Source organism: Ziziphus jujuba, chromosome 10 (genome assembly GCF_031755915.1).
Source record: "Ziziphus jujuba cultivar Dongzao chromosome 10, ASM3175591v1".
NCBI classification, from domain to species: domain Eukaryota; kingdom Viridiplantae; phylum Streptophyta; class Magnoliopsida; order Rosales; family Rhamnaceae; genus Ziziphus; species Ziziphus jujuba.
Window position 1 is genome coordinate 1,175,659 of NC_083388.1, and position 23,389 is coordinate 1,199,047.

The 23,389-nt window shown below is 31.6% G+C and overlaps 4 protein-coding genes across 4 annotated transcripts; all 4 read right to left on the bottom strand.

Annotated features, from left to right (window-relative positions):
• Window positions 1-1,910: 1,910 nt before the first annotated feature.
• On the bottom strand, window positions 1,911-5,252 carry LOC107410380 (uncharacterized). Its single transcript, XM_048468240.2, has 9 exons — window positions 5,122-5,252; window positions 4,491-4,947; window positions 4,253-4,343; window positions 4,028-4,164; window positions 3,683-3,926; window positions 3,492-3,596; window positions 3,112-3,294; window positions 2,801-3,005; window positions 1,911-2,711 (listed from the first exon to the last, which is right to left on the bottom strand). The coding sequence occupies exons 2-9, from the start codon at window positions 4,928-4,930 to the stop codon at window positions 2,224-2,226; spliced, it is 1,893 nt and encodes a 630-aa protein (XP_048324197.2). The 5' UTR covers window positions 4,931-4,947; window positions 5,122-5,252; the 3' UTR covers window positions 1,911-2,223.
• Window positions 5,253-7,915: 2,663 nt separating this feature from the next.
• On the bottom strand, window positions 7,916-10,915 carry LOC107410352 (uncharacterized). Its single transcript, XM_048467994.2, has 8 exons — window positions 10,366-10,915; window positions 10,123-10,213; window positions 9,900-10,036; window positions 9,531-9,774; window positions 9,330-9,434; window positions 9,039-9,221; window positions 8,742-8,946; window positions 7,916-8,638 (listed from the first exon to the last, which is right to left on the bottom strand). Exons 1-8 carry the CDS (start codon window positions 10,803-10,805, stop codon window positions 8,151-8,153), a joined length of 1,893 nt encoding a protein of 630 aa, XP_048323951.1. The 5' UTR covers window positions 10,806-10,915; the 3' UTR covers window positions 7,916-8,150.
• Window positions 10,916-12,719: 1,804 nt separating this feature from the next.
• Window positions 12,720-15,612, bottom strand: LOC125420836 (uncharacterized). Its single transcript, XM_048468014.2, has 8 exons — window positions 15,125-15,612; window positions 14,827-14,917; window positions 14,587-14,723; window positions 14,233-14,476; window positions 14,026-14,130; window positions 13,746-13,928; window positions 13,442-13,646; window positions 12,720-13,349 (listed from the first exon to the last, which is right to left on the bottom strand). Exons 1-8 carry the CDS (start codon window positions 15,568-15,570, stop codon window positions 12,862-12,864), a joined length of 1,899 nt encoding a protein of 632 aa, XP_048323971.2. The 5' UTR covers window positions 15,571-15,612; the 3' UTR covers window positions 12,720-12,861.
• A 3,437-nt stretch (window positions 15,613-19,049) lies between these two features.
• LOC132799595 (putative FBD-associated F-box protein At5g38570) lies at window positions 19,050-21,279 on the bottom strand. Its single transcript, XM_060811880.1, has 5 exons — window positions 21,229-21,279; window positions 20,866-21,120; window positions 20,264-20,743; window positions 20,019-20,162; window positions 19,050-19,385 (listed from the first exon to the last, which is right to left on the bottom strand). Exons 1-5 carry the CDS (start codon window positions 21,277-21,279, stop codon window positions 19,050-19,052), a joined length of 1,266 nt encoding a protein of 421 aa, XP_060667863.1.
• Between the last annotated feature and the right edge of the window lie 2,110 nt (window positions 21,280-23,389).

The window sequence follows — 23,389 nt, forward strand, 5'->3', positions numbered from 1 at the left end:
ACTTTGGCTTTGTTCTTTGCATACGGGGAATGAGCTATTATAGAAGAAACAGAGGAAGAAGAAGAAAATGAAGAAGAAGAAGCCTTTGAAGCTCCCCTATCAGCCACCACAAGAATACTTGACATTATCATAGCAACAACTAGTACTGTATTTAATCCTCTAATATGTTTACATCCATGGTAATTATAATTTTGCTTGATTTCTCTCTCTCTCTCTTTTTTTTTTTTTTGTTTTTTTTGTTTTTTTGGTTCAGGTGAAATCAAGCTTTACATGTGTGTATATATATATATATATATATAAATACCCTTCGAAGATTCTGTTTTTTGAAATATTATGTTGTTATTGCTTATTAATTTAAGTATATGAAAAGGGCAGCATATATTTTAATTAAGATGTGGCTGTTGAATGAATTTTTTGGGAGTGAAAGTAGGATAAATGATGGCTTATGAACTATTTCTAATAGAGCCTATATTGAAGTAATTTTTGGTGGTAGACTTGTTGTAAGTTCATAAAATGCTAACAAACTGGTAAAATATTGAAGATGAATAAAATTGTTGAAAAACTCACTCAAATTGGGATAATGTAAATAAACATAAGAAAAATAATATATATCCCTCCTAAACACGCAAGCAATAAATTAAAGGGAAAAAAAAAAAAACTAATTTATACTTTTTTTTTTTTTTTTTTTTGGGTTTAAAAATGTCTTTGATTTCTTAACAGTGTTAAGGACCATAATATAGGAGACCTCTCTACCAGTTTGGATGGTCTCCATTTTTGGGCAATGATCACTTTATTGTTTGTGTATTAATATATATATATATATATATATATGACCAAGAACTTTACAAATATTATCTTCTCTAATTCATGGCAATATTAATTTCTTCTGTAACTAGAGTTAGGGAATTCCATACCTAAAGCCTCTTCTTCAACATTAATTCAAGCTTATTCCAATTAAACAAATCAATAAGTGGGAAGTTAAAGAAGTCAAAGTACGAAGTTTGAATATTCAAAAGATCTTGAGATAAGGTCTCTAGCTATTTTTGGTTAAGGAGAAAAAAAACTCACATAGTCATCCGTAGCATTTTCAATCATCATATGCAATTGCACATAAGATTTAACTTTGGCTAAGTCAAGCCTGGTTATGCAGTAGAAAGGTAGATTCTCTTGCTATTTGAGTATATATCCTGTCGCTATTATTATTAGGGATTTCTGCATAGTTTCGTCATTTTTACATTTTACCTTCTAAAACATCAAATTATTATTAATGCCCTCTGAAATTTGTAAACAGTGGTAATATCAGTCCAAATATCCACGACTTTTTAATTGCTACATTTATTAACTAGAACAAAATTATTATCATGATCTGAAAAAAAAAAAGAAAAAAGAAAAAAAAAAGAAAACTCCTTACATACGGCGTACATGAATTTTCACAGTAAATGAAGTCACCGGAGAAGACTATAGACCAATGCTGCATGGTTTATAAACTTCAAGTTGCATTAGTGTTAATTCAATACTATGGAGGGTAAAGTGCAAAAACGCCGAAACTAGATTTGGTATTTATGCCATATTATTGTTATTCTTTTTAAAAGTTAAATATTAATTTAGAATATTGTAAACTAATTAATTCAAGACCTAGATAAACATAAGAAAAATAACATATATACCTTCTAAACTTGCAAACAACAAATTAAAAATAAACCATTTAATCATTTTATACTTTTTATTTATCTTCGACTTCTTTAACATATATATATATATATATATATATATTTGATAGAAGGTTTGTTTATATATATCTCCTTAAAAGGATTGTTTATCGTTTGAAATATGGACATGCTTACTTGGCAAAATCTACACCAAATTAAGAGGTGGCTGTTGAATGAAGTTTTTAGGTGTGAACAATAATGGCTTTTGAACTACTTAAATGTCGTGGATAACTGAACTTGAAATGAGAACCTCCTTCTTAGTCCTAAAGCAAAGTGTGAATGTTGGCGCAATAAGAAAGCTGCAATATTTACTTTAAAATAAAACTAATTTATACTTTTTATTTAAAAATGTTTTTGACACAACACAAATATTAAGGACCATATTCTCTGTTAATCAAGTGGAACAATTTATCTGGAAAAAAGAACAAAAACTGAAAAACTAAAAGAGGACTACTTTGTGACTGGCTCTGCAAATAATCCTAAGTCTATATAAAAAAAGATTCTTCTTGTAAGTCTAATTTGTGTCAATTGGATCAGTTGTGAGTCCAAAACCAAAGGGGAAGAGTGGATCATAATGTGCATCACCAACATTCATAGGGAGCTGATCCACTGTCTTGAACCAAGTACGAGAAAGCTTTCCAGTGAAACCATAATCACCAAACAGAACATCAGCAACTCCTCCTCCTTCTGTACCCGGAAGAAATGCAGCAACCAGAGCATCAATGTTGGTGAGCTGGGGCTCGATCACCACAGGACGTCCGGCAACAATTATCACCGCACACTTGACTTTCCCACATACGTTGTCGATCACATATTCACCTGGACTAGCAATTGTCAGGTTTAGACTATCCCCAGCTGTCTCTGCATATGGATGCTCCCCAACAGCAACAATGGCATACGTGAAATTTTGTGCTTCTACCCAATCTGAATCTGGATCTTTACTGAACACAACCTCTGTGATTGGATCTACTGCATCTGAAATGGCTTCAAGGATGGTTGTTCCTGTTTCAACAAAACAAAGATGTTAAAACTTTTTAGCTAACAAGGAAATGATATTTTTGGTATAGTTGACAGGTGAAATTAAGAAGTACCAGTAGTTAGGTTATTGCCACTAAGTCCTTGCCAAGTAATTGTCCAACCACCACATTGGTAGCCTAGATTGTCAGCATGGGTTCCAGCAACTAGTATTTTTGTTGCGTTTTTGGGTAGTGGTAGCATAGGAGGATCTGCATCTTGTCCATTTTTCAATAGAACAAGTGACTTCCTTACAGCTTCCCTTGCCAAGTCTCGGTGTGCCTATTAAATTGGATTAAAAAAGTAATAATAATAATAATAAATGGGAATATCATATTTGATAAGTTTGTCATGGTTTAGTTCTAAGCTCAATCAAGAAAGTAGTTACCTGGGCACCGAGCTCGTCGATTAAGTTCTTATCAGCCATAGGATTCTCAAATAGACCCATTGTGAACTTGACTCTCAGAATTCTCCAAACTGCATCATTTATACGACTCATGGACACAAACTTGTTTTCGACGAGGGTTGTTAGAGTATCAATGAACAGAGTATAGTTCATTGGAACCATGATCTGAAAAATTGCAAACAAGCAATTTAAAAAAGAAAGATGGAGAAACTCATGTTTTGAATTTATAATAATTTTTAGTCCTATATGTCTCTGTGAAAGAACACACACACACACACACACACATATATATATATATAGATATATCTATATATATATATATATATATATAGGGTGATAAATTACTGGGGATAGAGACAAACCATGTCAATGCCAGCATTAATACCCTCAAGAACTGAGTAAGTGTAATTTGCACCAGGTGGAGTCGTAATCTTGTCAATACCACCCCAATCAGAAATAACAAAACCCTGCAATTTGCCCACGATAAACACAAATATGTTATAGCTTGTATAAATATCATAAAAAAAAAAAAAAAATTTGTCAATTTTCATACCCTAAATTTAAGAGTGTTCTTTAGAAAATCTGTGATTAGGAAGCGATTAGCGTGCATCTTAACACCATTTAAACTGGAGTAAGAAACCATGACAGTAGATACACCATTGATTATGGCATTGAAGTAGCCAGGCATATGAATGCTCAACAAACCATGCCAATCTATCACTGTGTTGTTCTCATTAATGCCCCTGGTTGTGCCTCCATCACCCACATAGTGTTTCGAACACGCTGCTACGCGTTTTCTGATTACAAAAATACAAAATGAAGAAAACAACAGAATTCCTTATGTATTAGATTAGGCATGTAAAAGAAATGTTTGATAAAAAAGACTTAAAAAACATACTTTCCACCGACAAATGGAACACCCTTCTTTGGACCTTTGCCTTGCAATCCTAATATGATGGAGGTCATTTCTTGGACTATCTTTGGATCCTCACTATAGCTCTCATAACATCTCCCCCATCTCGGATCCCTGCAGACCTGTTACTAATGAAAATTTAATCACAAGTATGGGGACAAAACAGTCACTATTCTAGGTAGTCATTGTTGGTTATTATAGATTGCATACCGCGATACATGGTGCAAATGCATAATTAATACCAGTAGCTCTAACTTCAAGGGCAGTTGCCTCACCAATTTTCCTAACAAGCTCAGCATCCCTGCAACATGGAAATTACCAGATTTTTTACTTTTCATGGCTAGCTACAAAAAACAGTCCCCAAAGAAACAAAGAGAGACGCAAAAATTATTCCATATATTGATGATATAATACTAATATATACATTAATGTATGAAGTTTAATTTACCTGGTGCATCCAAGTGCAATGTTATGTGGGAAAATGGTTGCCTTATAGACATTGTTGTGACCATGAAGAGCATCAATGCCATAAATCATAGGGATGCCAAGCCTGCTTGAAAGTGAACCATTTTGGAAATTGTCAACCATATCAATCCAATCCTCTGGAGTGGCCTGCATTTTAGGAACACTTCCTCCACCACTCAGTACACTGCCAATTGAGAAATCCCTCATGATCTCGAACGTGGTAACTGAGCGGTCCAATTGCGTCATCTGACCAATCTTTTCAGCTAAAGTCATTCTGCTCATCAAATCTTTTATTCTTCTATTCATAGGCTGTTTGGGGTCCTTGTATGCCATATACTCTGCTGCTGTCATCCATGACCAGCAGCACAACAACAGAACCAGTACTCCCACTAGGTGGGCTGCTGGAATAATTTTCACCATCATTCAATGCTCTCTCGGTTCTACAGAGAAAAAAGGCAAGCAAAATGATGGTAATTAGAATCCACTTCAGTTCCCAAAAAAAACTTATCTTATAGAAATGAAGTTGCATATTCAATGAGGTATTTTAAAGCACAAAACGATAACGAAGTAAAAAAAAAAAAAAAAAAAAAAATCTCTGATAATGCAAAATGAACCTTAAAAACAGATTTCCACTTGCTGTGTGTTTTCTCCCAGAAAAGGAAAAAAAAGAGGTGGAAAAATAAGTGACTAGTATACAAAAAGGAACTTGAATGTTTTAGTGAACAGAACAAAATGATGCAAAGCTGGGCATCATTTGCATGGAAAAACATGCATTCATGGCAAGGTATATATATATATATATATATATAGTGAGGAAGATAATTAGAAATCGTATTAAATAATATTCTACTCCTTTGAGATCTTATCTTCTCTGATATCATTAATAAAAATCAAAATCAGATTTCTTAAATCTCCATAGAGGAGTGTATATAATATTTTCGGTTATTGAGGAGTTATACAATATTTTCGGTTAACAGAAATCTAATTTATGTACATCTGGTGGGACTGGATACAAGTACTAGAGAGATGTAACTTTCAATTTTTAAGATATAAATTGTAGATAAGGTAACATATTCCATTTGAATAAGATGTTCATAGGTTATGAAAGGATTCTCTCTTATCTAATTTTCACCTAAATTTTCATAGATCTGACATGTTGAACATTACAAATATAACATCATGATTTAATTTTTCAATTTTATGTTCATTATTATTTTTGTTTTATTTCATGAATATTGACTTTTAGAAATATATATCCTCAAAATGAAATTTTAAAAGTTTTTTTTTTTAAAACAAAAATGCCTAAAAATTCTGCAAGGATATATGGATTTGTTTTTTTGGGGGACTGAATAGATTAAAAAACGTTCAAAAATGGTTTTTTGTGGGAAGGTATATAAGTAAAAATACTTTTTTGGCCAAAAATTGCAATTTTTTATTTTTTATTTTTTATTTTTATTTTTATAATCTTGCTGCAGTAGTTAAAACGTATGGAGAAAACATATTTTCCAAAAGAATCTAATAAGAGTTTTTTCAATCCCTTTTGGGACCATTCATCTCTTCGAAAAACATTATTAACAAAAATGACCCTTTTTTTATTTTTTTTATTTTTAATATGGGCGAATAAAAAGCAAGCTCTGACTATAGGTTTTTGAGCGCAACCACTAGGGGTAAAAAGATCAAACGTTTTTTCTCTCTCTCTCTCTCACACACACACAAAATGTTGCATTGTCCCCCAGAAAAATATTATATGTTATTTTGTTCTCAAGCTTTATGTTTTCGTCCCCCCCAAAAAAAAAATTGCTAGAGGTACAAACAAATGTATGTAATTCAGCAGCTTTAATTTCCTGGTGTACAAGTCCTCCAAGAGGCTTATCTCTATATAAGACATACATGCATAGAAAATACATTGATCAATTTTGTGTAATTTAAAAGCTTTTGGTGAAAAGTAAATAGCCTTTCCATGCTACACTCTATTTGTACCCAACCCATACAAGGGTGGTAGGGAGTTTAAATAATTTTCCTTTTTTGTTTTTTTTTTTTTTGAAAATAAAAATTCTGTCTAATTTGTAATTTGAGTAGTTGATCTTTTTACAATGTAAAATAAACTTTATACAGTTTCATGAAAACTTAAATTACTAAAGTATCCATAATTAATGAAAAAAGAAACCCTCTTGCTTCTACCCTTCTTTCATCACGTGCTTTCTTTGCAATTGTTCATCTTTATATTTTGCCCTCAGAGTCAGGATAAAGTAAATTACATCAAGGCGAACAAAGGCAGAAGGAAGAAGATCGAGTGATCTAGAAGACATACATGCATAGAAAATACATTGATCAATTTTGTGTAATTTAAAAGCTTTTGGTGAAAAGTAAATAGCCTTTCCATGCTACACTCTATTTGTACCCAACCCATACAAGGGTGGTAGGGAGTTTAAATAATTTTCCTTTTTTGTTTTTTTTTTTTTTGCTCCCCAACCTTATAAATCCATTCCTTCTCCTTGAAACGGCAAAAAAGGACCAAAAATAAAATGCCAAAATCTTCTTCCTAACCTTAGATTAATCCATTCTGTCTCCTTGAAATAGCAAAAATGGGTCTTTTTCCTCCCTAATATTACAGAAACATATGTAAAATTAGAAAGTGAGCAAACCCAATTTTTGATTGCAAAATATGAATGGAATTTTTTATAAAAAAATATGATTTGGGTATTCTTGCAACGTGGATTCTAACATTTGATTTGACAAATATTTTCCATGGTATTAGATTAAGAGGAGTATTTATATAGAATTGGCAAAACAAAACATTTTTGTCACAAGGATAGGTGATCCTGGCATGGGGATTGTTTTTTTTTTGGCGAATAAGAATGCCGCTTAATTTCGTAATACTGCAAACATATTAAATAAAGGCATTTTGGAAATTTTAAAAGTATAGGACTGCAAAAAGAACTTTATGCAGTGCAACTAGCATCTCTCTTGTAATTTACATGTATTATTATATTATGTTCCAGAGAAAAAATGAAAATCTTATCTTAAGATAATTTAGAATCTTAAACTTTATATATATCTTTCCAAGGATTGCTCTTTTTTATTTATTATTATTATTATTATTTTTAAATATCTTATTTCTTATTATTATTTTTTTTCACAATAGGCTAAGGTTAATTTGCAAATTATATCTGGCAGTGGAATGAAGTTGTTGGGTGTGAAGGATGGCTTTTGAATTTTTGAGTAGTAAATTTATGTGAATTCATAAATACTAAGAAAAAGATGCTTAATCATTGAAGTTACTTGGAAAACAAGATATCTCTTAATTATTGAAAATCATAACTATCAAAAGAAAAATGTTATGAATGCTCAATCAAATTGAATATAAGAAAAATAATACATATCCCTTCTAAACATGCAGGCAATGACAACTTAGTCCTAAAACAAAGTTTGTGAATTGGTGCACTAAAAAGAATGCAATATATACTTCAAATAAACTAAATAATTTATACTTCTAAAACCAAAGTCTTTTGAATTTTAATAAATATAAGGGACCATATCCTCTGTTAATTAATCAAAAAAGAATAATACCGAAAAAATAAAAAGACAAAAGGACTAAATTGAGACTGACTCTACCATTAATCCTAAATCTCTAAAACAATGTCTAATTTGCAACAACTGGATCAGTTGTGAGTCCAAAACCAAAGGGGAAGAGTGGATCATAATGTGCATCACCAACATTCATAGGGAGCTGATCCACTGTCTTGAACCAAGTACGAGAAAGCTTTCCAGTGAAACCATAATCACCAAACAAAACATCAGCAATTCCTCCTCCTTCTGTACCAGGAAGAAATGCAGCAATTAGAGCATCAATGTTGGTAAGTTGGGGCTCGATCACCACAGGACGACCCGTTACAAGTATCACCACACACTTAACTTTTCCACATACATTGGTGATCACATATTGACCTCCAGCATCAATTGTCAAGTTTAGACTATCCCCAAACATCTCTGCATATGGAAGCTCACCAACAGCAACAATGGCATATGAGAAATTGTTTGATTCTACCCAATCTGGATCAGGATATTCTTTGTACACAATCTCTGTGCTTGGATCTACTGCAGCTGTAATGCCTTCGAGGATGGTTGTTCCTGTTTCATCAATTTATCTATTTATTTTTTTGAATATAACTATTTTGCTAAAGGGTAACAAGGAAATGAGCTAAAAGTTGAAAAATGTGAATCAAGAACATACCAGTAGTTAGGTTATTGCCAGTAAGTCCCTGCCAAGTAATTGTCCAACCACCACATTGGTTGCCTAAATTGTCAGCATGGGTTCCAGCAACCAGAATTTTTGTTGCTTTTTTGGGTAGTGGTAGCACAGGAGGATCTGCATTTGCTCCGTTTTTCAACAGAACAAGTGATTTCCTCACAGCTTCCCTTGCCAAATCTCTGTGTGCCTATTAGATAAAATGGCCATTTTTATCATATTTATCATGGATTTCCATAAAATTTTGAACTCAACCAAGAAATTTGTTCTAATAGTAGTTACCTGAGAACCTAGCTCGTCAATTAAGCTCTTATCGGCCCAAGGAGCCTCGAATAGACCCATTGTGAACTTGACTCTCAGAATTCTCCTAACTGCATCATTTATACGATCCATGGAGACAAACTTGTTGTTGACAAGAGTTGTTAGAGTATCAATGAACAAGGTATGGTTGAATGGAACCATGACCTGAAAAATTACAAAGAAGCAGTCTAAAAAAGAAAGCAAAGAAACTCATGTTTTGAATTTATAATAATTTCTCAGACAAGATTCGAGTAAGTGGGGATAGAGACTAACCATGTCAATGCCAGCATTAATACCCTCAAGAACCGAGTAAGTGTAATTTGCACCTGGTGGGGTGGTAATCTTGTCAATACCTTCCATATCAGAGATAACAAAACCCTGCAATTTTCCACAATTCACTAATATGTTAAGAACCTGTTTTGAATATCATCCTTAGATTTAGCAAACAAGACTAAAATATGGCAATTTTTGTACCCCGAATTTGAGTTTGTTCTTTAGAAAACCGGTGATTAGGTTGCGATTAGCGTGCATCTTCACTCCATTCCAACTGGAATAGGAAATCATGACAGTAGACACACCCTTGATTATCGAGTCATAGTAGCCAGGCATATGAATGCTCAACAATCCATGCATATCAATCACTGTGTTGTTCTCATCTATGCCCCTGGTGGTACCTCCATCACCCACAAAGTGTTTTGCACATGCTGCTACTTTTTTTCTGATTACAAAAGCATAATTTATTTTAATACAAGAAATTAAAAAAAAGAATGCTATATGTATAGATTAGACTTTTAACACAAATGTTTGATTTAAAAAAAAAAAAAAAAAAAAAAAAAAACTTACTTTCCACCAACAAATGGAACACCCTTCTTTGGACTCTCGCCTTGCAATCCTAATATGATATCAGTCATTTCTTGGACAATGTTGTGATCCTCACTAAAGCTCTCATAACACCTACCCCATCTCGGGTCCCGACAGACCTTATACAAATGAAAATTCAATCACAAATTTGGAACAAAAAGGTTTACTACTCCAGTAAGTCTTCTTCGGTTTTATAGTAGCATACCGCGATACATGGGCCAAATATATAAGGAATACCAGTAGCTCGAACTTCAAGGGCAGTTGCTTCACCAATTTTCCTTATAAGCTCTCTATCCCTGCAAAATGAGGAAAAAAAAAAAAAAAAAATACAAGATTTTACTTTTCTTGCCCCCAGAGAAACAGAGAGATATGAAAATAAAAAAAAAAAAAATGGAAAAAAAATCCATAAATGGATAATATAACACTAGTATATGAACAATTAATTGACCTGGTGCATCCAAGTGCAATGTTATGTGGGAAAATGGTAGCCTTGTACACATTGCCATGACCATGAACAGCATCAATGCCATAAATCATAGGGATGCCAAGCCTGCTAGAAAGTGAACCATTTTGGAAATTGTCAACCATTTCAATCCAGTCCTCTGGAGTGGCCTGTGGTTTAGGAACACTTCCTCCACCACTCAGTACACTGCCGATTGAGAAATCCCTTTGGATCTCGAACGATGTATTTGCGCGCTCCAATTGAGTCATCTGACCAATCTTTTCAGCTAGAGTCATTCTGCCCATCAGATCTTTGATTCTTACCTCCCAAGGCTGTGACGGGTCCTTGTATGCCATGTATTCTGCTGCTGCCAAGCCTGACCTGCAGCAGAACAACACCACTAGGACTCCCACTAGGTGGGCTGCTGAAATAATCTTCACCATCATTCAATTCAATACTTTCTCAGTTCTACAGAAAAAAATGAAAATGTAAAATAATGGCAATTAGAATTCATATTCATTGCCTTAAAGAACCTTGAAAACAGACTAAAAACATGTTTTTGCTTACTGGCTTTTAACTGTTCAGATAGAAATTAAGTTGAATATCCAGTCAAGTGTTTCATAGAACCGAAAAATAAACAAAAATTGAAAAAAAAAAAAAAAAATCTCCGATGCAAAATGAAGCTTAGAACAGATATATATGAACAGACTTTCACTTACTGAATAGTGTTTTCTCTTAGGAAAGGTAATAAGAGATTAAAAAAAATAAATAAATAAACGACTCCTGTATCAAAAGAGAATATGAATATTCAGTGAACAGAACCAGTATGACACAAGGAACTTTTTTCCAAGTGGACACCATTAATAAGTTTCCTAATTTACAATTTGGATATATACAAATATATAAAATCCCGGATTATTATGTATAACAAATTTTACTATATTGTACCCATCAATTAGATTACCTAATTGTATCAAATAATTTTAGTATTTTAATACATTAATATTAAAAAAAAGTATTTAGATAAGTAGTATAATGTAAATTTTGTGTAGATAAATTATTATAACCATACTAGATTTGTTTTTTGGTAAATATAACTATATTAGATATTGTAGATAAATGAGAGATGAATAATATATAAAAATATTAATTGAGAAAAAAAATATTCTAAAAAAACAAATGGCACTGGGCCAAATAATTTTATATAATGCAGAAGATAAATAGAAATCCAACCAAACAATATTCTACTCTCCGCCTTGAAATCATACCTTCATATAATATAATTATTTTAAAAAAAAATAAAATCAGATATGGTGAATCTGCAAAGAGTCAGACTGTAACCATTATTCATGTGAGTGATGGGGGGAGTTTAGATAACTTTCCATTTTAAAAATATTATTATTAAAATTAAATTAAAAGAAAAATTGATCACAAATCCAAATGGAATTCTATAGTCTATCAAATCTTAAAAAATGTAAATTTTAGGTGTAATAAAAAAAAAAAAACATTCAGCAATAATTACAAAAACAAGGTATGAGCTTTTTTGGACGAGAACATAAAAGTGAGAAAGAAATTCACATATATATAGGTAGAAAATAAATATATGTAATTCAGCCTTTTTTTTTTTTCTAGGTATACAAGTCCTTCCAACAGAACCCCATATTAAGTGTAGAAGGGAATTTAATGTAATTTTCCCTCAGGCCTTGTTCATCTCTGTTGGATATTGTTGTTTTTGTATTTGTTTTTGTTTTATTTTTTTTGCGAGAAAGCTGAATGTTGTTATTGAACCTCTTTTTCAAGACATTTTCTCTATCCTATTTTTATTTTTGCAAGCATAATTATCTAGATTTCATGAATTATTTGATAAGCATACATAAGAGAGACCACAAGAATATTGCATTGTCATTGCAACAAACTACTATGTTTAATCTTCTCATTATGTAGCCGGAGGCTTGGACCCATTCTAACCCTATTATTTATTTATTTATTTATTTCTGTCAATTCAAAGTAAATGAAAAGGGTATTGGTATTACCCAAAAAAACAAAGTAATTGAAAAGGGGAACATATATAAATTCCAATTAAGATGCGACTTATGAATGGAGTTCTTGGATGTGAAAAAGGATGGTTTTTGAGCTACATTATAAATAGAGACGATAATGTACTTTTGGGAGGCAAATTTGTATACACACATAAATACCAACAAAAAGATAATTATTAGTTTAACATCTCTTAATTATTGAAAATCATTAGATGAATGAAAAAAATAACTAGTTTATACGTAATTATTGTAAAATGCATGTCTTTGACTTTTTTCTTTTTTTTTTTTGGTGAAAGCCATGTCTTTGACTCTTACACAAAATATTAAGAACCATAATCTCTGTTTAATCAAATACGGAACAAATCAACCGGAAAAGGAAAAAAAACAAAAAAATAACCGAAAAACTAAAAATACTATTTGAGTGTGACTCAACCATTAATCCTAATGAGTCTAAAAAGAATGTCTAATTTGACACAACTGGATTGGTTGTGAGTCCAAATCCTAAGGGGAAGAGTGGATCATAATGTGCATCTCCAAAATTCATGGGGAGCTGATCGACTGTCTTGAACCAAGTACGAGAAAGCTTCCCAGTGAAACCATAATCACCATACAAAACATCAGCAATTCCTTGTCCTTCTGTTCCCGGAAGCCATGCAGCAACCAGAGCATTAATGGAGGAAAGATATGGCTCGATCACGACAGGACGACCGCTGACTACTATCACCACACACTTAACTTTGCCACATACATTGCTGATTGTATCTGGACCTGGACTAGCAATTGTCAAGTTTAAACTATCCCCTGCTGTCTCTGCATATGGAAGCTCCCCAACAACAACAATGCCATAAGTAAAATTGTTTGATTCTACAAAATCTGAATCAGGATCTTGGCTGTACACAATTTCTGTGCTTGGATCTACTGCAGCTGTAATGCCTTCAAGGATGGTTGTTCCTATTTCAACAAATTAAAAAAAAAAAAAAATGAATATATGGTAACAATGAAATGAATTGAGGAGGCTGAAAAGCTGAAATTGTGAATTTTACCTGCAGTATAGTTGTTGCCATCAAGTCCTTGCCAAGTAATTGACCAACCACCACATTGGTAGCCTAAATTGCTTGCATGACTTCCAGCAACTAGTATTTTTGATGCATTTTTGGGTAGTGGTAGCATAGGAGAATCTGCATTCTCTCCATTTTTCAACAGGACAAGTGACTTCCTCACAGCTTCCCTTGCCAAATCCCTATGTGCCTATTTAGATAATATGAATGTTCATTTTTATCATATTTGCAAAACCATATAAAGTTTGAAACTCAACCAAGAAAGTTAAGTTGTCCTAGTAGTAGTTACCTGGGCTCCAAGCTCGCTGATTAAGTTCCTATCAGCCCATGGATTCTCAAATAGACCCATTGTAAACTTAACCCGTAGAATTCTCCTAACAGCATCGTCGATACGACTCATGGAGACAAACTTCTTGTTCACGAGGTCTGTTAGAGTATCAATGAACATGGTGTGGTTGTATGGAACCATAATCTGAAAAATTACAAATTTTCATGCTACGTCAATGCTATAGATCACTTTGTTATGAAGTATAAACAATGTGATAAATTAATGGGGAATAGAGACGAACCATGTCAATGCCAGCATTAATACCCTCAAGAACAGAGTAAGTGTAATTTACACCAGCTGGGGTGGTAATCCTATCAATACCTTGCCAATCAGAAATAACAAAACCCTGCAATTTTTCCACACCAATCACAAAGGTTTTTATATTAAAACTTGTTATGAATATCATCCCTGATTTAGGAAACAGACTAAAAATTGACAGTTTATGTACCCGGAATTTAAGTGTGTTCTTTAGAAAACCGGTGACTAGGTTGCGATTAGCATGCATCTTCATTCCATTCCAACTGGAGTAGGAAGTCATGATGGTAGCCACACCCTTGATTACAGAGTCATAGTAGCCAGGCATATGAATGCTCAACAATCCATGCCAATCAGTCACTGTGTTGTTCTCATTGATACCGTCAGTTGTGCCTCCGTCACCCACAAAGTGCTTTGCACAAGCTGCTATGTGTTTTCTGATTACAAAATCATAAGGAATTTAATATGATGAAACAAAAAAACACAGAAATTCATTGATCATGTGAAACAAATGTTTGATTAAAGAAAAGAAAACAAAAGAACTTACTTTCCACCAACAAAAGGAACACCCTTCTTTGGACCTTCACCTTGCAATCCTAATATGATATCAGTCATGTCTTGGACAATCTTGGGATCCTCACTATAACTCTCAAAACATCTTCCCCATCTCGGATCTCGACACACCTGTTAAGAATGAAATTCAATCAGAAAAATGGGACGAAATGGTATCGCTACATGATAGAATTATTAGGTATAGAATTATTGTTTGGTTTCATAAATTTCATACCGCAATACATGGTGCAAATGCATGATTAATACCGGTAGCTCTAACTTCAAGGGCAGTTGCTTCACCAATTTTTCTCACAAGGTCTCTATCCCTGTAACATGTAGAATACCAGATTTTACTACATATGTTTCATATTCCTTGAGCAACAAGTTATCTTGCCTAGCTAAAAAAAAAAAACAAAAAAAAAAAAAAAAAAACAAAGATTTTGCAAAAAGAAAAAAAAAAAAAGGGGGGGATAAATTTATTCCATAATATATATTAACTATACATAAATATATAATATATGAAGTTAATTTACCTGGTGCATCCAAGTGCAACGTTATGTGGAAATAGGGTAGCCTTGTAGATATTGTTGTGACCGTGAACAGCATCAATGCCATAAATCATAGGGATGCCAAGCCTGCTTGAAAGTGAACCATTTTGGAAATTGTCAACCATATCAATCCAATCCTCTGCAGTGGCCTGCATTTTAGGAACGCTTCCTCCACCACTCAGTACACTGCCAATTGAGAAATCCCTCATGATCTCAAATGTCGAATTTGCTCTGTCCAACTGAGTCATCTGACCAATCTTTTCAGCTAGAGTCATTCTGCTCATCAAATCTCTAATTCTTGCATTCATAGGCTGTGTGGGGTCCTTGTATGCCATATATTCTGCTGCTGTTATGCCTGAGCAGCAGCAGAACAACAACAACAACACAACTAGTACTCCCACTATGTGGGATGGAATAATCTTCGCCATCATTCAACGCTCTCTGAGTTCTACTAGTAAAAATTAATGAAATAAAAAAGCAAAATAATGATAATTAGAATCCACACTTTATGCCATTAAGAACAGATTTAAATATTCAGTCAGAGAAGAAAACGCTAACAAAGAAAACCAAAAAGAAAAAAAGAAAACAAAAACAAAAAAGTTAAAATCTAAGAACAAAAGGGTCTAATCTGAACAAAAGAATCGAATTCTAAGAACAAAAAAGTCAAAATCTAAGAACAGGTCTCGTTGTGTGTGTATATATATATATATACACACACATATATATAAAGAAAAAAAAATTATAAATGTACTTATTATGTTATCGAAGAGATTATACCTTAAAAAAAGCAAAAACAAAATATTTTGTATTTGGTGAATTCTGGCACGTTCAATTTTAGATAAAGGTAAATTATTTAATTTGGATGAGGTCCACAATTTGTTATGGATGATGAAAACAAATTTAAGGGGAAAAAAAAAAAAAGCCGCAAAATAATAGTAATTAGAATCCGCACTCAGTCCCCAAAAGTTATAAAGCGATTAAGAACAGATTTAAACATTCGTCCAGAGAATTTTTATTAAAGAAAACGATAACAAAGAAAACAAAACAAAGCAAAACAAATAAAACAAAAAAGTCAAAATCTAAGAACAGGTTTCGTCGTATATACATATAAAGATAACAGAATTATATGTACATATTATGTTATTGAAGAGATTATACCTACAAGAATCAAAAACAAATTATGTTGTATTCGGAGAATTCTGCACAGAGTATAAATAGTATTTGTGGTTAACAGAGTGAGGCAGTGGTGGACTAAATAACAAATACTTGTAGGGAACTTCAATTTTAAATGAAAGGTAAAATATTTAATTTGGATAAGGACAAAACAATTTGGATAAGGACAATTTGTTTTTTGTGATAAAAAAAAGCAGCAAAATAATGGTGATTAGAAACCACATTAATACAGTGCACAACAGAACCTTATAAAGAGATTAAGAACAAATTTTCAACACTGGGTTTTGAACTCTTTTTTTTTTTTTTTTTTTTTTTCAGTTTACACAATATTTTAAAGTACAAAAATATAACACAAAAAAATAAATAAATCTCTAATATGCAAATTGAACCTTTAAAACAGACTTAAGAACAGATTTCTCGTATTCGAGGAAGGGAAGTCAAATAATAATCAATGCGTATTCGGAAGCACAAACAACAGCAATAACAACAACAACAACAAAGAACCGAACAAATTGATGCAAAGTTCATCATTATTTGCATGGAAAAATATGTGCATTCCATGGGAACATAAGAAAGAAATATAATTCAATAGTATTCTGCCAAGAAATTATACCTGCAAAACCAAAAAGTGTGGAGTTTATGAACATCCAAAGGAGAGTATATATAGTAGTTTGGATAACAAGAATGTACCTATTAGTGAGTCTATAATAAATTTTAGCAATGGCGGAGAAATAACAAATACCTTTATTTATTTATTTATTTTGTGATAAATACAAAGAGGTTTTTTTGGATAGAATTTTTTTTTTTTTTTTTTTTAGGGGTACGCTTTTAGATAGATTTTTTTAATAAGATAAAATATTTAATTCGGATAGGAACAAAACTTGTCCCTGATGATTTTTGATACGGTAAGGGTAAGATATATATTTGATAATTTAAGTAAAATATTTCTGGTGGGATTTACCTTTCAAAGAAGTTACTCACTCACAAAAATAGTTTAAAATAATGTTAGTCAAAAAATACATATTTAAAAATTAGAAAAAATTATATATTTTTTATGTTAATTTTCTAATAGGTTGAGAACACTTGATTGTGCTTAAAAATAATGAGAAAAAATTGTTTTAGATGTTCTAAAATTAATTGAATATCTAGATTGTGTTGTTATTATGGAATTTTATTAATTTACATTTTTTTTAGTATATAGAAACGTATAGATCTTTTTGTCTTAAATGGAAATCAAAATTCTCTACCATATTGAGCTTTCAATTAGTTAAGCTTATGTTTGTTCGTTTGTTTTCCTTGCGATATTATTTTAAATTGGACTATATACAGGAAGAAAAATAAAATGTTCAACTTTATCATGGAGAACAACAACTTTATCATGAAAAGATAGAGTCCTATCGAGTAGAAAATAAAAAGTATATGGACTTTATCCATTACATTTTTTTTTAATATTTATCCATTGCATATTTATAGATCATTAATTAATAGAGGTGATATTTTATGGAACATTCCTCTTCAATTTTATAACTATTTTTAATTGCATTGATGAAATATATTCCTATATTATCTGTTCCAACTAAGAAATTCATCTTTTATTATTATTATTATTATTATTATTATTATTTTCTTTCTCTTTTTAATGTATGAAAAATAGTTATATAATTCCCATATTTTCTTTGCGGTAAATTTAGAGTGACATGTAATGTTTTGAAACGTGGCTTCTTCTCATTGGGAGTGTGCGACATCATTTTCCAAATCAATGGTGGACGTGTTGTATTGAATAATTTCTCCGTTTGAGATTTATACACACTCCCAACTGGAAGAGGACGTTTTCCCTTGTATTCTTTCTTTGCAAATCTATTTGTTTTCTTTAATTTGAGAACATGGAATTTCTACATCGGTCTTTTAGTTTTCCCATGCTTTGCTAATTGTTTGAACACAAATATGAACTTTACATGGGCCATGAATAACAAATTTGCAATTCAAAGATCATCGTTTATTGACAAAATACTATAGTTTGTGTGAATCGGTATTGAGATAAATTGTCATGTTATGCAATGCTAGGGATTTGGTTTTTTAAAAATAATGCTAGGGATTTGGTTTTTTAAAAATAATTTAAAATGTGTTTAGCTTATAGCTTAACCCAAATCAATAGGCTGCCAAGTTATTAAATTGGCATTAATAATCCAATCCAAATGGTTTAGTGGATCACAATTCAATAAGAAATTCTATTTGCATGGCAGAAAAATAAATAAATAAACTGTATACAGCCAATTCTATAAATGTTTCAAGAACAACTTAAATTGAAGATGGAATACTTTGCAAGACCACAACTGAGATTACCAATCTCATATATGGGGCACGGAACTTACTATTTAACATATATTTATGCATCTATGACACCCAAATAAACCATGATCTTGTTCATAATCTTGCATTCAAGACAATTATTTCTTCTGCAATTAATCACGCTACCAGCGTAACTAGCGCTCTCTAGAAATCATGCACATGCAGCCAATAATATAACATCGATCTTTACTCATGTCTCTCAGATTGCAAACCCTTGTATGCCCTTTTGCTAGTTCTATAATCTAAACATATTTATGATGTAACATCTATATATCTAAACAAATGCTTTGTAAAAATAACACAAACCAAACACATTCTAAAATTAAATTAATTCAAAAAAAAGTCAAACACAACTATTAATTTGTCAAAAAGTAAAACTGTTTTATTCTTAAATTGCAATCACCGCTGCAATCTCTATATAAGTTAGAGACATAAATTTTTTTATAGTTTTAGGAATCTTCTCTTTCATATGCCTCAGAGCATGATCTCTTCCCTGCTCTTCAAACATGGTTGACTGGACGTGCCATTCCTCAGATTCGCAAGGATTGACAATGATTTTCTCAATTGAAACTGCACTCTCTATAAGATAGAGGATAAGTTCATCATCACTCGAATAACCTGAATAACCTGTTACTTCCACTTCCTTGAGGCAATAATGATGGGGCCTTGTTGCAGGTTTCTTACACGCGGCCGGTTCATTAATAAACAAACCCCAGTGTTTCAACTGCAATCAATAAGAATGACTTTATTCTCATACATCGATATCTACCAACATAGAAAGAACAAATCTAGAAGCAAAAAGTAAAAAAGAAATGCATAAATTGGGGCTGAAAATATTGACGCTTCTAAAATATAAGCCACATGCATGCATCAAAATTCTATCAAGTCCTTAATACCTCAACAAATTTAGATAACAATTTATTAGAATCACTATTTTTGAAATGGCATCTAGGTCTACAATGAATTAGCAATTTTGAATTCAAAGGAAAAATATAAATTGAATCAGCATGATCCAAAAAAATTCCAATACCTACTCATCATCAATATCCGATATTCACTATTAAAATCATGCAAAGTGAAGAAAACAATAATAGATCGCATTAACATAAATTGGCAATCCAGTCCAAGATAATTCCAACATGAATGTGCACTTGCAAAGTGTTGTTCTTCTTAATAATATGATATTGAGATTCAAACAGAACCCTACGAAACCAAGCCTTACATGAAATATTTACGGTCTGGCAGTGACATCTCTTTTGAAATTCAGGTTTGATATCAAAAGCACAAGAATGAATGGACACTTTAGCACAGAAAAAAGATTTTAACAAAAATAAAAGTACATCATAAGAATACAAACCTTCAACACTAGTCTCTGCAAGTTAGGTGCCTTTTCCAGGAAAGGATGTATATGGAAAAAAATGAGCTCGTAAAATACATCAAGAAACAATTTCAGCTCCTTGGGATTTGGTAGGATAGGATATGGAATATTATCCATATAGTTCTGCAAAACAAAATTAAAATGACAATAAACAAGAAATAGAGTCAAAAGTAGCACTTTTAATAGGTTACTGCTACATAATAAGCGAAAAGCAACCTAATTACCAGTGCAGCAAGATGGAGAATCTGTAGGTGAGAGATGCAACATAAAATGGTAGCAAAAGCATGATGCAGATAGTTAACATTAAACAAACTGATGTCAACGTTAACAAGCTTTGGAGCATTCCTAAGTACCAATCTTAACGGTGGATCGTCAAGAGGATCATGACAGTTGCAATATTGGAATGAAACAAGGTTTACAGCATCACATATTTCAATGCTTTCAACATTGTAACAATTCTTTAACTTCAGATGCTTCAATGCAAGTGATGGACCCCTAATCCTTAAATTGATCAATGCATCCGAATGCAAAACTTCCAACCGTTCAAGTAGTGGATATTTAGACAATAAAGACTCAAGTACCTCTTGACTGACTTGTACGCAATCCAAACTAAGAATTTTGAGGAACTTATTGGAAGGAAACACAAAAGAGGATGTGGTATTTCCAGGGCAATAACATTCTAAAAGCTCAAGAACTCGAACTCTCTTTTCCATGCAAAACGAATCCATTTAATAATGGAAGATGAATATCTATCACTAAGATCGAAACAGACCCGGAATCGTTCAAGTTAAGTTTTGTGATTGTGCTTTTCAATCACACTGTTTACCAGCGTGATGAAATTACCCCTCTCATTCCGTTGTTGGTAGCGGTCAATAATTTGGTCTCCATCGAAGTCGAGATTGTTAGTCCAAGTCCAGATGTACTGCCATCGCTTGGAAAGGACACTTGTAGCTACTGCATCCTTTAGCGGCAGCAGGCAAACAATCCTCACCAGAATATTTTCAGGTAATCCAGTGAATCTATCTTCTTCTTCTTCTTCTGGGTCTGGATTAATAATGTGTTCCTTCTCGCGTATTTTAATCTATCAAAAAATAAAAAATAAAAATCCGAAAGATTAATGAGATACGGATTAATTAGATACAGAGATAATAGAGCATCAATAAGATAGTTTATTTTTATTTTTTTTCACCTTGTTCCCTATAGATGGACAGCCTTCATTAATTGAATGCTTCTCCACCATTGTTTTTCCGCTGTGACCCACCTATAATGATTAGGTTTTCCCAACGACTGAGCTTGAGCTTGAGCTTGAGCTTGAGCTTGAGCTTGAGCTTGAGCTTGAGATTGTCTCTTTTTGGTTTGGAACTCTTCGGATTGTCTCTTTTTGGTTTGAAACTCTTCGGATATATATATATATATATATAATATATATTTTAATTTGGGGAAGTTTTAGCTTTCAAATTCTTAAATTTATAATATATTCCAACTTCCGTTGTCAAGTTTCTTATTAATTGCACTTTGGTCAAATTTCCCTTTTTTTTTTCCCAACGGGATTAACTATAACGATGTTTAATTTATTTAAATAATATTAAAATACAATTTATTAGAACTTAGATCTTCTGGTTTTAATAGTCCAGTCTCTACACCATTAACTACGTTCACCGAAAAATTACAATTTAGTTAGATTAAAATACCACAAATTAAAATTTAAAAATTTAAATTAAAACATTTAAATTTAAAGATTAAAAAATGTAACTTTTACAAAATGAAGTAAAAAAAAAAAAAAAATCCAATTAACACTTAAATCAATCTCAACCCTCCATCTAATCAATTGTCACAAAAAATCTCCTGGATATTATACAAGTCTCTGTTGGATCACATCTACGGCTTGAAAACACATTTTGCCTATTCCTTTTTTTATTACTTTTTTACGTGTGTGAATATTTATATTTCTTCTTTTTAATTCTTTTTTTTTTTTTTTTGTAATTGAGTTATCTCCTTTAAAAAAAAAAATAATGTAAACTATATAAAATCGTTAAGTATTTGACAAATCATGTTGATACAAGTATTGTCATCTATAAAATTAAATAATATATATATATATATATATATATATATATATATATATAGATATTGGCACATGTAGTCATAAAATATAAACTATACAGCATTTTACATTTTGGGTCGTAAATGTTTTTTCTTTTTTTTGACACTTTGATTCCTCAAATTTCAATTTTGTTGAGCATTAATCCCTCATCAATTTGTTTTTTTTTTTTAATCCCAAAATCTGTTATAAGGAGGAACTAAAAGTGCAACTTTCATATAGTTTAGGGATCACACATTCAATAAATATTAAAAAAACCTAAATAATATTTTTAAATATATATTTATTATTATTAATTATTTTAAAATCTTAAGTAATTATATTCTCTTAATAGAAAATCATGAAAATAAGAAAACTAGAGAATTAATAAAATATTTTTATTTTTTTTTAAAGGAAGAAAAAATTTTTAAATATATAAATTATTTTTTTAAAGTTTTATTTTTGAAATCAAATGCCATTTACTAAAGTTTATTTTTAACTTCATCCATTTATTTATAAATATGAAAAAAATAATAACATTTAAAAAAAATCAAAACTTTGGTACTTTATTCAATTTTAAATATCGTTTTGTATAAAAAAAAAGTATATCATTTAGATATTTATTAGTTATAAAGATTTTAAAATTTTTTAAATAAATGTTGAAAATTTTCTTTTAAAAAATATTTTATTTTATTTTTTAAATTATTGCACACATTGGTTCCTAAAAATACTTTGCAAGATCCCACCACTTGAGTTTACCAATCTCATATATATAATATATATGGCGCACAGATCTCATTAAAACCATGTTTATGCATCCTTGACTACAAAATGAACCGTGATCTTGTTTCATATTCAAGAAAATTATTTCTTGTGCAAATACACTACTAGCATTCTAGAAATCATGCAAGCAGCCAATAATAACATCGATCTTTGCTCGTATCTCAGATTGCAAAAGCTTGTATGCCCTTTTGCTAATTCTATTGTCAAGTACATTTATGTTATGTGACACCTACATATCTAAGCAAACGCTTTGTAAAAACAAGTACAGAACCAATCCAAATGCATTCTAGAACTAAATTTATTAGAAAATAAAGCACAGCAACTATTAATTTGGTAAAAATGTAAAACTGTTTTATTCTTAAATTATAATCACCACTGCAATCTCTACATAAATTAGAGACACAAAAATTATATAGTTTTAGGAATCTTCTCTTTCATATACCCCATAGCATGATCTCTCACCCTTTTCGTAAACCTCGACGTCGTG

Excerpts from the sequence above, each read along its gene's own strand:
- LOC107410380 (XM_048468240.2), bottom strand. The coding sequence starts at position 4,930 with ATGATGGTGAAAATTATTCCAGCAGCCCACCTAGTGGGAGTACTGGTT. Across the intron at positions 4,165-4,252 it reads CATTTGCACCATGTATCGCG|GTCTGCAGGGATCCGAGATG; the intron begins GTATGCAATCTA and ends CATTAGTAACAG. Across the intron at positions 3,006-3,111 it reads TCGACGAGCTCGGTGCCCAG|GCACACCGAGACTTGGCAAG; the intron begins GTAACTACTTTC and ends CCAATTTAATAG.
- LOC107410352 (XM_048467994.2), bottom strand. The coding sequence starts at position 10,805 with ATGATGGTGAAGATTATTTCAGCAGCCCACCTAGTGGGAGTCCTAGTG. Across the intron at positions 9,222-9,329 it reads TTAATGCTGGCATTGACATG|GTCATGGTTCCATTCAACCA; the intron begins GTTAGTCTCTAT and ends GTAATTTTTCAG. Across the intron at positions 8,947-9,038 it reads TTGACGAGCTAGGTTCTCAG|GCACACAGAGATTTGGCAAG; the intron begins GTAACTACTATT and ends TTTATCTAATAG.
- LOC125420836 (XM_048468014.2), bottom strand. The coding sequence starts at position 15,570 with ATGATGGCGAAGATTATTCCATCCCACATAGTGGGAGTACTAGTTGTG. Across the intron at positions 14,918-15,124 it reads GTTGCACTTGGATGCACCAG|GGATAGAGACCTTGTGAGAA; the intron begins GTAAATTAACTT and ends TACATGTTACAG. Across the intron at positions 13,647-13,745 it reads TCAGCGAGCTTGGAGCCCAG|GCACATAGGGATTTGGCAAG; the intron begins GTAACTACTACT and ends TTATCTAAATAG.
- LOC132799595 (XM_060811880.1), bottom strand. The coding sequence starts at position 21,279 with ATGGTGGAGAAGCATTCAATTAATGAAGGCTGTCCATCTATAGGGAAC. Across the intron at positions 21,121-21,228 it reads GTCCATCTATAGGGAACAAG|ATTAAAATACGCGAGAAGGA; the intron begins GTGAAAAAAAAT and ends ATTTTTTGATAG. Across the intron at positions 19,386-20,018 it reads TGCAGAGACTAGTGTTGAAG|TTGAAACACTGGGGTTTGTT; the intron begins GTTTGTATTCTT and ends TATTGATTGCAG.